Below are 14311 nucleotides of genomic sequence, written 5' to 3'. Positions count from 1 at the left end.
TCTTACTTTGCAAAATTTAATGTTCTTGTGTAACCGCCGCACGTGCAACCATAGTTGCGGTTCGTTTCTATAGTATATCTTTTAAGCGCTTACATTCTTCACTTAACACTATACGGAGGCATATTTTATTATTATTGTGATGTTTTAGGACGGGACCGCATCGACCGATATAAACGGGAACGACACGGACCCGACGCCGCAGGACAATGGCGACAATAAACATGGCACCCGGTGCGCGGGAGAGGTGGCTGCGGTCGCGTACAATAGGTATTGCGGCGTCGGTATTGCGTACAATGCGAGCATTGGAGGTGTCAGGATGTTAGACGGCCTTGTTAATGACGCAGTGGAGGCCCAAGCGCTAGGCTTCAACCCACACCATATAGACATATACAGCGCATCCTGGGGGCCCGAGGACGACGGCAAAACTGTCGACGGACCAGGTCCTTTAGCTAGAAGGTAAGGTTAGACTACTAATTGTGTGCGATAAAAAATAATAGCTAGCGGCGAGCTCATTAAAATGTTTTGTTTCAGGGCCTTTATAAATGGAGTGACAAACGGCAGGGGAGGAAAGGGGTCGATCTTTATATGGGCGTCGGGCAACGGAGGAAGGCATACCGACTCTTGTAATTGCGACGGATACGCAAATAGTATTTTCACGATATCAGTATCTAGTGCAACCCAAGGCGGTTATAAACCATGGTATTTAGAGGAATGCTCTTCCACTTTGGCATCAACTTACAGCTCTGGTACTCCGGGGAGGGATAAAAGTGTTGCCACTGTTGATATGGATGTTCAATTAAGGCCGGATCACTTATGTACAGTAGATCACACGGGCACGTCTGCCTCTGCCCCTTTAGCTGCGGGAATATGTGCATTAGCGCTAGAAGCAAATCCTTTACTGTCGTGGCGAGACATCCAACATCTAGTAGTTTTAACGTCAAGGTCACAGCCATTAGAAAAAGAAGAAGGGTGGATCGTAAATGGAGTGAAGCGAAAAGTAAGCCACAAGTTTGGCTACGGTTTAATGGACGCCGCCCAAATGGTCACATTAGCCGAACAATGGACCGGCGTGCCACCTCAACACATTTGCAAGTCGCAAGAAATAAACGAGGACAAGTCGATCGAAACTTCTTCCGGCTACACGATATCAATGCATATGGATGTCAATGGGTGCAGCGGTACCGTAAATGAGGTCAGGTTTTTGGAACACGTTCAATGTAAAATTTCGCTCAGCTTTTTCCCAAGAGGTAATTTACGCATACTGCTTACATCACCAATGGGAACGACTTCGACCCTTTTATTCGAAAGGACGCATGACGCCACAAGCTCTAATTTTGACGATTGGCCGTTTTTAAGTGTCCATTTCTGGGGCGAGAGCGCCGAAGGACGATGGACCCTTCAGATAATAAACGCTGGAAATAATCACGTGACCCAAGCGGGGCTATTAAAAAAATGGCAGCTGATTTTTTACGGCACCGCCACTAACCCTATTAGACTACGAAATAAAAGCTACTTTACATCAAATAATAACGCATACCAGGATGAGAAGGCTTATCACGTAAACGACGTTTACGATGCCTCCGAATATTCGCAATTCCTCAACGAAATCGAGCTCGGAATTTCGGACAGACATGCCAATCCCAAAAATATTCCCTCCGCGCAAAGAAAAAATGTTTTAGCGGATGCCAATGATAAACAAGTGCAAAGGTTATGCGATCCGGAATGTGATTCACAGGGCTGTTATGGCAAGGGTCCCACGCAATGTGTGGCGTGTAAACATTACAGGCTGGACAACTCATGTGTGTCGCGCTGTCCGCCACGGAGTTTTGTGAATCAAGGCGGCGTGTGCTGGCCCTGCCACGAGTCATGCGAGACTTGCGCAGGTGCCGGCCAAGATTCCTGCCTGACGTGCGCTCCAGCTCATCTCTTGGTCATCGATCTAGCTGTTTGTTTACAACAATGTCCAGATGGCTACTACGAAGACCCCGATGCTAACGCCTGTTTCCCGTGCGCAGAGCATTGTGACACATGCTCTGAAAAAGCTGACATGTGTGCCTCTTGCGCTCATAACTATGTACTTTATAATGGTTCTTGTTTGGCGACTTGTCCTCCGGGCACATATCAAAAGGATGACTTTGGTTGCTTGCCTTGCCACGGGACTTGCGAGTCATGCAACGGTCCGAGCGAAACGGCGTGTGTCTCATGCAGGATCGGCAATTACGTATTCAAAGGCCGTTGCGTTGAAAAATGTCCGACCGGATATTACGCAGACGTTCAGAGAAGAGAATGTATAGCGTAAGTAGCATATGAATAAAAAATAACATCGTTATCATAATAGGTACGATTTCCTTAGCATGCCATTAATTTTAATTCACAATCTATTTCAGATGTCCCATTGGGTGTTCAATGTGTTCAAACACAATATGTACAGCATGTAAAGATAAATGGATTTTTACTAAAGGAGGAAAATGCCTCCCAAGTGGCAACGAGAAATGTGATACAAGTATGTTACTATAGAAAATAAATATGATATTTTATTTCATATACATTTCATATTTTATTACATGTATAGGTAGATTACAACTAAAGCTTATTTACAGACGAGTACTACGAGGAAGGTCGATGTAAAAACTGTCATTCTACTTGTGAGAAATGTAGCGGTTCGAATGAGTGGGACTGTTTGTTTTGCTCAAGCCCGCTGTTATTACAGGGATCGAGGTAAGGACACTTTATTAAGTCTGGCTTTTCTCTTTGTGAAGAAAGGAGCCACTAAGGGTTCGTTTGTTTTAGGTGCGTGGCTGAATGCGGGCAGGGATATTTCCAGACGGCCGGACGGTGTTCAAGGTGTCCGCACACGTGCACTGCGTGTGTGTCCCGATTGAACTGTACGTCTTGTGCGGGTGCTTTGCGCTTACAGTCCGGCACGTGTAGAGCTACTTGTGCTCCTGGGTACTACCCTGACGAAGGAACCTGTTCAAAATGCTACCTGTCGTGTGAGACATGTACAGGCCCTCGAAGAGACCAGTGTGCATCTTGCCCCCCAGAATGGAGGTTAGCCGCCGGCGAGTGCAGGCCAGAATGTCCTCAAAACTTCTTTCCATGGCAAGACAGTTGCCGGCGATGTCACCATTACTGTCAAGACTGCCACGGCGCGGGGCCGCAGCGCTGCACGTCTTGCCCGACACACTTCTCCTTGGAGAATGGCCTATGTGTGGAGTGCCTTAGTTCCCAATACTACGAGCCCAGGACTCGGACATGCCGTCCTTGTCACGACTCCTGCAGGTCTTGTTCCGGGCCTGGGCCTACAAGTTGTGTCACCTGTGCTCACCCATTGCGTTTAGATAGGTAAATACTTTTTTTTTAAGTTTAACGATTATTACATTTTTAGAGAAGTCTATAAATGGATTTATGGAATATGAACCAAAAAGTAGTTGGGTTGCAGTTTGAAAAATTTATATTATTCTTTTTTTTTTGTTTTAGGGTAAATCATAAATGCCTGCCATGTTGTACAGAAACCATGGTTTCAAATTTTTTGAGCACCAACGTGTCGACTGATTGTTGCCATTGCGACAAAGATATAGGTAAGATATCCAATCAATACTTTTGATAATAAATTACAAAACATTGTACAGTCTTTGTAATAATTTCACTGAAACTTTATCGAACAATGTTTTTGAGTATTTAATTATGTTTCGAAGACGCCATTGAAGTCATTGAAAAGGATGATTAAAGATTACGGTGGCGGAAGAACAAAGGTATCAAGTTTATAACGAAGTTCTGGTATCCGGGCGCTGTCTAGCCTGTGGCTTCGCAACAATTTCTTTTATACCGATTACTATTCCCTATAGAGCTTTTCTAAGCGTTTTGAATACAAAAGGTAAACCGGAATTATTTTCTAGGAGGCTGTTTAAACGGCTCATCGGCGGGTAAACGGCGCATTGCGGAGAACATTCGCACTCATATAACAGCCTCGTTTTTTGTTGACGATTCGAAGGACCGCTCGAATATCTGGGACCATGATTTATTGGCAGTGGGGAGTGTCGGCTCGGCGCTTCTTGTAGTCATCATAGTATTTATAGTTATAAGGGTAATTTGTTATTTTTCTTCATTATAGTGCATGTTAGATTATTTTATGACCAAAAAATTACTTTTAGCAATGGTCTGAATCTAAGATGTATGGCATGTCATATAAGGCAAATAATTTTCAGTTAATAAATAGCCACTATTTTGTACAGCGCGGTGCACATTGTAAGTCTAATGTGAACGTTCCCTAAATCTTATTTGCGCGGAATAACTAAAATCTAATTAATGTGAAGTAGTAAGGTTTGAAAAATCGGCACTTTTTATATTTTCTAATGGTGAAAAGTTATGTACATATCTTGCATAGACTCATGCATATCGCAGATGGAAGTTATTCTACAAAATTGGTTAATTCCTATTTATTTATTGTTTAAAAGAAAAGTAGGTAATGATATTTTTTTTAATGTTAGAATCAAAATTTAATTATATGTTTTCTCGACAGTTTAACATAAAGAAGCGGAAGCGGCGCACAGTATTCCCGCAAGCAGAATACTCCCAGCTGACAACCCTGGACGAGGACATGGTCCCTCTGAAGGCGACAGCCCTCACCGTTGCGCCGGAGAAACAAGTGGGCTTACTGGAGGAACCAACATAGTGAATACAGAGTCAATATAAATAGGATAAGCCCTGTTGTGCACAACTTGCCGGATGAGGCCTTAGCTTATCTCAAGGGTATCAATACGTTTTTCCCTGGTAACGGTGGAACGGCGCACAACTCGCACAAGTAAAGGTAAACATATCTTTAAAGTCACCTGTACAAACCAACTCGAAAGAGTTATTCGACATTCAAGCTAAATACAAACAGAATAAAGTATAAAACAGAGATTTAGATTTTATGTTGTATGCTTTAGAGCTGTCTATAAAAACTTCAATTGTTAGTTTTTTAAGAGCTATTTCAAAGAGTCTGTAAAGTTTGCACTTCAATTTCAACTATATTACATTACGTTGTCTTTCAACTTTTATATAAACGATTAAAGCGCATGAATCACAAGGATAATTTCAAATGAGTAAATAAGTGTTACGTCGGTCCTAGGATAAAAATTTAAGGCTAGCAATCTTGAGGTCCCACGGGATATTTTCCTGCCAATTCCAATTCACTTTAATACGCCAGTTACCCTTTTCCGTTTTGTTTTGGCTTCTCTATTAAAGGTATATTCGCGATTAAATTATTATTACAGCAACTCTTAGCAATCCACTGCTTCATAATTATTATATTATGCATCTCAAAAAGGATCATCCGGCATGTTTGTAACAGAGATTAAACTACAGACTGATGTGTAAAGGTTTGAATACTTACATGATTAAAAAACAGTGTACATAGCTTAGGAATTATATGAAAATGATATAAACCACTTTGACATGGCCAAAGAGTTGTAGTCAATTTAAAAAATGTTAGTTAGGTTGTTTAGAGCTGTATTCATATTTTATTAAAATAAAAGTTTTATCATTATTAACGATGCAAAAGTCAATTTTGCACCGTAGCTATTTGATAGGATAGTGGAATATTAAAAGACCTAGACTAATTCATTTTTCAAAACATATTCTTGATATTTGTTCAGGCACCTTTTGACACCTGTCAATCAATACAATTTAAGTCAAAAAGAAACGAAAAACAACAGGGATTGTTGCACGCTATCAAATTAATCGCTATCAGGTGATAATTAAATCGAAATAGGCGCCAGCATAGACTATTTCGAGTTGCTTTATGGAGCTAAAATCGGTTCAAGTGGCGGTTCTCCTGTTAGAAACAAGTATAAAAAAATAGCATCATAATTATATTCAAATATTAGTTTTCAAGAATTGCGGTAATCGAAGCGCTGGTGGCCTAGCGGTAAGAGCGTGCGACTTGCAATCCGGAGGTCGCGGGTTCAAACCCCGGCTCGTACCAATGAGTTTTTCGGAACTTATGTACGAAATATCATTTGATATTTACCAGTCGCTTTTCGGTGAAGGAAAACATCGTGAGGAAACCGGACTAATCCCAACAAGGCCTAGTTTATCCTCTGGGTTGGAAGGTCTGATGGCAGTCGCTTTCGTAAAAACTAGTGCCTACGCCAAATCTTGGGATTAGTTGTCAAGCGGACCCCAGGCTCCCATGAGCCGAGGCAAATGCCGGGACAACGCGAGGAAGAAGAAGAATTGCGGTAATCTACCATCCTTTTAAAAGTTTTATTTTTTAGGTTTAAAGTTAGTCTTTAGCCCACGCAAGGGTAATCCATTACAGTTGCGAGTTTTGTATACTGCTATAACATTTAGGTCATGTCAAATCTGGTTGTACGGTCACGTCTGAAAATATAGATACGAAAAAAGTGCCAAAAATATGTATACACGACTTTATTGCCCATAATTATATTAAGGTAGTGTATACATATTTTTGGCACATTTTTCGTATCGATATTTTCAGACGTGACTGTACAAGTCTAAATTTTGAGAGCAATTATCTACGACTCTATCTATTATTATGATCATGATAAATCCACTTTTGTTTTATGTCCCATTTATTTATCTAGGTACCAGGTAAGAATATAAAAAGTATTAAGTAAAAGAGTATACTGATATTGTCTACTAGAATTTACACAGAGTTTTAACCTATATAATTCGTTAGGTATCATTACAGGATGTTTTTTGAAAACACTGGGGCTATTTGTAAATTTGAATTTGAGGTTTTTACACCGTGGCAATCAATAACGCAATTGGTCTAAAATATTAACCCACAGCCGTTTGGTACGGCTATATGGTAAAAAATTGTTATAACTTATGATATTCATGATCCGTAATGTGTAGTTCCAGAGATTTCCAATAAAATAAACCTTAATAATGATGCGTAGTAATTTTTACTGACACACATCGCAAACTTTATTATTTATCAAATCTATGTATTGGTGTGTAGGTTTTCATTATATGAGAGAGTTAGTGCAGACATATTATATGAATTATTTACACGCTTCGAGTATTCAATTACGTAATTTAATATTCAGAGTTAATTGCTGTAGACATTTGTATGTAAATGAGTGCATATGTTTATCTCAGCCACTCCACGTTTTATTAAAGTGTGCTTGATTATTTTAAGCCTTTTCATGGACCGGTTTATTCATGCCGACTAAATTATGTATAGGTACGTCGATTACGTTGAAAATAGTAAAATGTGCATTTATTTACTGAAAATATGACTCTGCATGTATTTATCAACACATTATAAAATGCTTACAAAAATAATGTGTTTCATATATTTTTGAAAAAGGATTCAAATAACATTCAAATAGGTAAAATCCGACCCGCTTAATTGAAACGATGTTATATACACTCGAGAGCAATGAAAACGCGTTTGTTTAGAATTTATATACGAATTTATCCGTTTTCATTGCTTTTAAGTAAAAAATAACCATTGATACACTTTATCTATATTTTGTAAAACGAGAGTTATGTTGTCAATTATTGTGGTTTATAAACCTTTTATATCGTCACCCTATACACCTATAAGGTCCTAACAAATTAGCTACCAATATTTTAAGAAATGGTGATTTTCATTAAAACAATTAAATTTAAATATAAATTAAGAAAACTTTTTTTTATCGTTTTATTATTGTTTTCATTTAGCGAACAATTTCTTTTTATTCTATCTAAAAATAATCATCATGTGCATTTAACTGACAAAATGTCATGCCAACAATTGTTTGTCTTAAATATTTATCAACGTGTCATTTGATTTATCAATGTGAAGTGGCTAGTTAAGTGTTAGGTAAAAGAGGTTCTAGAATCTGTTCAATGAGGTCTCATTTAATTATTCTGGGTGATTTTACGTGGCAAATTTGCTTCCCAATTTTCTCCATAAAAGCATCATAAGACCTATAATGTTTTATACTTAAATATACTCCCGGAGCTGTAAAAATATTGGTAGCTAATTTGTTAGCACCTTATATATTTAACGATACATGACGTTACTAGTAGCAGTAGTAGGTAAATTAACTGAAATTAAATTTCAACTTACTTCTACTAAAACACACACATTATTTACGATCTAGTAAAAATTGTTGATTTATGTAATATTCAACTTATTTATCTTCGACTGTGTACCTACATAGTAGGTATACCTATACCTACTTAAAATCGGACCACTGATTTATTGTGTTTTCTAAGGGACCCATCCTTCGCTCGTTGCTATTTCGATTGAGTTATTTTGGCCCAAGAGATGCCTTAATCTAAGTATTTCATTCAGTAAATATTTGTACTTCAATAAAATATGTCTTATTTTTCGGACTATTTAATAGCACGATTTGTTCTCTTTCGCGTGCATTACCTGTTTTCCTAAAATAATTATTACATCGCGAGCAAGGTACTTTAAAAGAAAATGTAACCAAAATTTTATGTCTATCAATGTTGTCCTCTATCTATATTATTATTGTGTTAGGTCATGTTTCATTCTAGAGTTTAATGTTAACATATCTTAAAATAATTTCGTTCGTTGAAATTATTGGTTCGTGGATGTAACGAACGGTTGTATATACATTTAAACTGAAAAGTGGAATGATTTCATGTAAATATGTATAAAATGTAAATATATCGATGGTTTTTATGATGGCATAATTTGTTTTATTTTAAATATCTAAATCAACACCCTTAACGCCACAAATGGCAAGAAGCGACCTACTGTGAGTAAATTATGACATATGAGGTATTAGAGAGTTCTGATTTGAGTCTGAGATGACCTGATTTTGGCACTTTTTTTCACAAAAACTTGTTCAGTCTCCCATCTCGTTGCCCAGGTTTCCTGGACTCAATGTGCTGTGTGTGTGTGTGTGTGTGTGTGTGATGTGTGTGGGTCATGTACATTTTATAGTATGATTAACTCGTTCGCGTCCTTAGACATAGCAAGCTTAAGAAAATCTAAAGATAATACTTTACTTTACCCCCTTACAGGTGGGATAATTTTTTTTAGTACTTGAGACTCAAATAAGTAAAACGGGATACATATGAACCAGTCGTTAACTTTTGTAATATTGTCCACATAAGTGACGTTTTTCTAAAATGTGTTTGACCCTCTTACACGGTTTACACGTGCATATAATATATAAGTATATATTATATACTTAGTTAACTCAGTAAAAAATTGAGAGGAAAATCTAAAATTAAGCCTCGACATACTTCACTTTATTAAGAAATGAGAAAATCATGCAAGCTTTGTCTTCCTGCCCATCGCATTCAAATTAAGATCAAATTAGTAACACAGTTTTACAGGATTCGAATTATATCAGAATGATATTTGAAACATGTTATTCAGCTATTGTGCGTCTCGCCGAGCACGATAACTAAACGAGAAAAATGCACGGTAACTACATAACATGATTCAAATATCATTCTAATGTAAGTGTCCGTTCGAATTAGCCTGTAGGTTTCTGAATGTTTCAGGTGTATTCAAAGTTTAAAAATATGATGTTAAAATTTTTAAATTTATCACTAATGTTCCATCGTTCTCGCTACGGTATTATTGAAATTATTAGTATCATATTATTGAAACCTGAATATGCCCCTTTAAACCTTAAGACTTTTTGTTACACAGTGCGCTACATGCAGTGGCGTTCCTAAAGAAGAGAGCGAGTGGCATTAAAAAAAATCTCTAATTGATATCTTATTGTTATTCGTAAGTATCAGTGTTGGGGAAAAAGTAGTTCGATTACAGATTAACGATTCTGATTACAAAATGTAGTTTTAACTAGAAATTACAATTACTAGGAAAAAGTAGTTAAGCCTTTGATTATTAATGATTACTAATTACTTTTAGTAGTTAGTAATAGAATTAATAACTACATTTTGTAATTGTAATCTGTAAAAAAATACTTTATACGATTACAAATTACTTTTACTCAAAAAAATGTTTTCGATCATCTTTGTATCCCAAATCAGGTTAGAAAAAAAGAACGAATTTTAAGTTGATCTTATGATACCAAGTTTGACTTTTCATTTAAAAAAGGATTGTTAGCTTTACAAGATTTTGTATAAAGGGACTTATTAAAAAATATGAACATTTTTGGGCAAAAAACGAGTTTTTGTCAGGTAGTCAGTTCCATGAAGCGGCACCCGAACATATTTTTTAAATGAAATAGCGTGAGGTAAGTAAATGTATGAAATAAATATAGAAAAAGATATTATTACCTTTTTTTACTGAGAGAGTACTAAATTTGCTTTTATTAGCCTATCAAGGAGTAATTGAGTAATTTTGATTATAAAATAATGTAATTTCGATTACAAATTACAAAGAAATCTTAATTACAAGTAGTTGTAACTACAAATAATTCAACTACATGTAATCTTATTTTTAGTTAAGATTACACAAGTAATTGATTACGCCCAACACTGGTAAGTATGTTATAATAATGATAACTGCACCAGCGAATGAATGAGTAAGATCTTATAGGCCTCCGGCACTGACACGGCATCAGATTTTAATAATCGCGGTGCTTGATTGACTCAAATCTCAATGAATAAGCGTAAGCACAAGAAAAATAATAATAAGGTAATGCATTCCAGAAGGGTCTATTGTTTCCCGTAAAGTTTTAAGTCATAATGTATTGTTTGTCCGCATTTTCGTTAGTCATAATTTGCTTTTATATTATATATATAGATAGATAGCTATAGGATAACCTTACGAAAATCCTGGAAAGTTAACGGTTTCAGAGTTATGACTAATTCAATTCAATTCAATTCAATTCAATTTATTTTTATTTCGGACCATGTCCATAGTGTTAGTATACATTCCCTTAATCCTATGTTAGTTAACTACTATACTAGCTCATAATAAATTATACACCAAGCCTCTGGATCCCATATGTACTCCCTCCCAGTGTTTCCAGAAGGCGCAAGCAGGCGATTCTAACACTAGGCGCAAGAGGCTGTTGGAACTGTCCCGCACGCGACGCATCAGGGAGGCAGTCCTTTTGCGTATTATTGCACCAAAGCAATCAGTGCGCGCCTCCGCGAACATACCTGACGCGCTACAAAAGCGAGGCAGTCCCAACAACATCCTGAACCCATTGTTATACTGGACGCGCAGGGCATTGAGGGCCCTTTTAGTATAATTTGTCCACAGACTGCACGTGTAAAAGGTCTGGCAAAACGCTTTAAATAGCGTTATTTTGACATTCCCATTACATCGTGCAAACCTGCGAGACAACATATTACAACGTACCGCCAATGCCCTGCGCTCCCTCTCTATATCTACGTCGTCCTGGAGATTATCGGTCACCCAGTGTCCGAGATACTTAAAGCGCGTTACCCTTTTAAGAGCGATACCACACAAGCTGACAGGTGGTAGTACGTCAAAGGCCTTGTTACCTGCTTTAAAAACTAACAGCTCGCTCTTACTGGTATTGTACCTCAGACCATGAGCGACCGCATAATCTTCACACACCTTTAGGAGTTTCACTAGCGCACTGATTGATGGACACAGCAGCACCATATCATCTGCGTAGCTAATGTTATTCACCGTGGTGCCACCTACCGAACATCCGATATTCGTGCTGCTGAGTCCAACAATCAGCTCATCCATGTACAGATTGAATAAGCGCGGTGAGGTAATGATAGTATGACTATCATTACATTATGACTTTCAATAATTATGTCATACAATGGGATCCGATTCCAGAAGCATATTTCAGCATCATCATACCAGCTGAAAGGCGTCAGCTGTTGGATATAGAGCCATCTTTTAGAATTTTCGTAACAACACTTATTCCTGACCGCTTAGCATGACTTGTGCTGTCGCGAGCGACCCCATATAATTGAATTCGCGCTAGATAAATGGAATCGCGCGCGAGACCACAAATCATGTTAGCCGGTCTGGTGTATGCGAAAAAACTAAAGACTTAACAAAAACAATTAAAATATTTGTCTTCTTTTTTATGGGTACCGGCAATCCAAAGATGTGGGGTTCGAGTCCCACGTTGGCCAGAGTTGATTATCGTCATTGTGATTGACATCTGTATATACAATTTATACAATTATGAATAATAAAGTAGGATATGATTTGCACTTGAACTAATAATAGTGATCGTACAGGTTTGGATATAAACGTGATCAATAAAAATCGGTACACAACTGAGAGGGCGTTTTTACAAAAACATGGCTTAACCTAATTCGACGCCTACGTCGTATTTCCTAATTGTGTCTCCTTGATGTAGTGCTCACGTCTCGCTGATGGCAGCTATTTGTTAACAAAACAAAATCTTCCGCAAATGAAAATGGAGCAAAGCGATTTTTTTAGCAGATATGTGATTTTGGGAAACAAATTGGAGCTCATTCTGTTTAACCACTTGACAGTCGAGTGATCATTTTGCGTTCAACCGAAAATACAAACAAAACAGAAAGGATTATATAAATCCTGTAAGATATTCAGGTGAAGTAGTATTAACGAAAATTATTTTTCGTTTTATGGACAGATAAATATTTTACATACCTACCCACAATTAAGTACTATAATTAAGTACTACAATAAAGTATTACAATTTAGTACTATAATTACGAGGGCTAATTCAAAAGTTGTTAGTTGCTTCGGCTCTACTCATGCGATAAATTTTTTATTTATACTATTGTGAAGGATTTTTCAGCAAAATAGCTTTCAGTTAAAAGTATATAATAAAAAAAAAACTATTTGCATTCATTAAAAAAAATATGGCCATAAGTAGCATTGAAATATCCCTTACAATAGTATAAGTAATTTTTTTATCGCATAAGTAGAGCTGGAGCAACTATCAACTTTAGAAGTATCCCTCGTAAGTAATACAATTAAGTACTATAATTAAGTCATACAAGTAAGTACTACAATTATATTGAGCGATATAAAAAAAACACCTCGCTCTGGGTTGTACTTGGTCCAACAGGTCTCCATAGCAGTTCAGTGGGGGAAAATGCTGCAGAAATTAGAGTCAGGTCATTCCTTGTACGATGCAGGGGGGGTGATGTGGATATTAGGATAACAAATTAACAAAAGTGGTAATTCCCATACATTGTATGACACAATCGCATGAAAGTATTCACGGGTTGCAGTTACAGGAATGAACAGCAATGACCTGGAATTACTTTTCAGAGTGTTTTGGGGTGAAAGAAATTGATTTAGGGGGTATGCGTTATTAATTTCTGAAAATCGTAAAATAAGTGTCACGCTAGTGAATATACATAATTAACGGCAACGCGCATGTTATATGGTGTTGCAGGCGTTCATAGACTACGGTGACTGCTTATCATCAGGCGGGCCGTATGCTTGTTTGCCACCGACGTGGTACATAAAAAAAACATGAAAGTGGAAAGTTTTACATATAGTATTTTTTTTTATCCATTATTTAAGAAATGCCTAATTGTAGCTCAAAGTGTTGGCTTAATTTTATTGTGAGTACGAGTTTAGTTTGCGTAACGTTTGCTTTAAAGAATGATGATGATTTTTTTGTCTATTTACGTAATATTATAAAAGTAGGTTATTAAGTTTTTTAATGAACACAAGCGGCTAGATATTAATATAAGTATTAAAATCTAGCCGCTGTATTACGCAGTGGCTTACGTGACCGAATAACTCGCGATGCGACGCGGCGCGGCGCGGCGGCCCAACGGCATTCGCGTTCACAACGAGATCGCCCACGTAGGACACTTCCATAGGTATCAAAGGATTGAATTCACCCGCGCCGCTTCGCGTTCGCGAGGTATTCGCTCACGTAAGCCGACACCTTAGGATACACGATAAAAAGACAATCCAACAGAGTACCAGGCTTGGAAAGTCAAAAAATTATAGAATAGAATAGAATAGAATAGAATAGAATAGAAGAAATTTATTCAGAAAACGCTTAAGTTTAAGTAATACATGAGACGACAGAATCAATTTATTATTAAGCGTCACTGAAAAGGTCTCCACTCAGCTTAATGTCAAGATACCACCTAAGGATCTCGACGCTGGTCTTCCGTGGAAACCTTTATTGCAAATGCTTATTACCTAATAGTGGAATGCTCCTATATTGTAGGTAACTCTAACGACATTAAAATACGAGTGTGAGTATGAAATTAAGTATTCGCCTTTTAAGCTGTACCTAAATTCATAAAATACTCTAAAATGTTATAGGCATCGATAGCACGCGGTGTGTAGACGTATATTTAGGACGTAGTTATGGTCTTATGGTCTTACTTAGACCCAGTACCCGGCACGTATAATTGTGAGCTATGATTATATTTTTTGACGTGATAAGAGATTATA

General features: G+C 37.4%; 1 protein-coding gene across 1 annotated transcript in view; it reads left to right on the top strand.

Moving 5' to 3' along the window:
• The window catches only part of LOC133527194 (furin-like protease 2), a 51138-nt gene extending 44922 nt beyond the window's left edge, over window positions 1–6216 (top strand). Inside the window, exons 5-12 of the mRNA XM_061864094.1 lie at window positions 149–456; window positions 532–2295; window positions 2388–2503; window positions 2601–2718; window positions 2791–3345; window positions 3481–3581; window positions 3900–4087; window positions 4523–6216. Coding sequence (XP_061720078.1) covers window positions 149–456; window positions 532–2295; window positions 2388–2503; window positions 2601–2718; window positions 2791–3345; window positions 3481–3581; window positions 3900–4087; window positions 4523–4675 — 3303 coding nt within the window. The 3' untranslated portion in view covers window positions 4676–6216. The remainder of the gene's footprint in view (window positions 1–148; window positions 457–531; window positions 2296–2387; window positions 2504–2600; window positions 2719–2790; window positions 3346–3480; window positions 3582–3899; window positions 4088–4522) is intronic.
• Window positions 6217–14311: the final 8095 nt, after the last annotated feature.

The sequence above is a fragment of the Cydia pomonella genome, chromosome 17 (assembly GCF_033807575.1).
Source record: "Cydia pomonella isolate Wapato2018A chromosome 17, ilCydPomo1, whole genome shotgun sequence".
Lineage (NCBI taxonomy): Eukaryota > Metazoa > Arthropoda > Insecta > Lepidoptera > Tortricidae > Cydia > Cydia pomonella.
The sequence above is the reverse complement of the archived record's forward strand: the minus strand, read 5'-3'. Positions and strand labels throughout refer to the sequence as shown.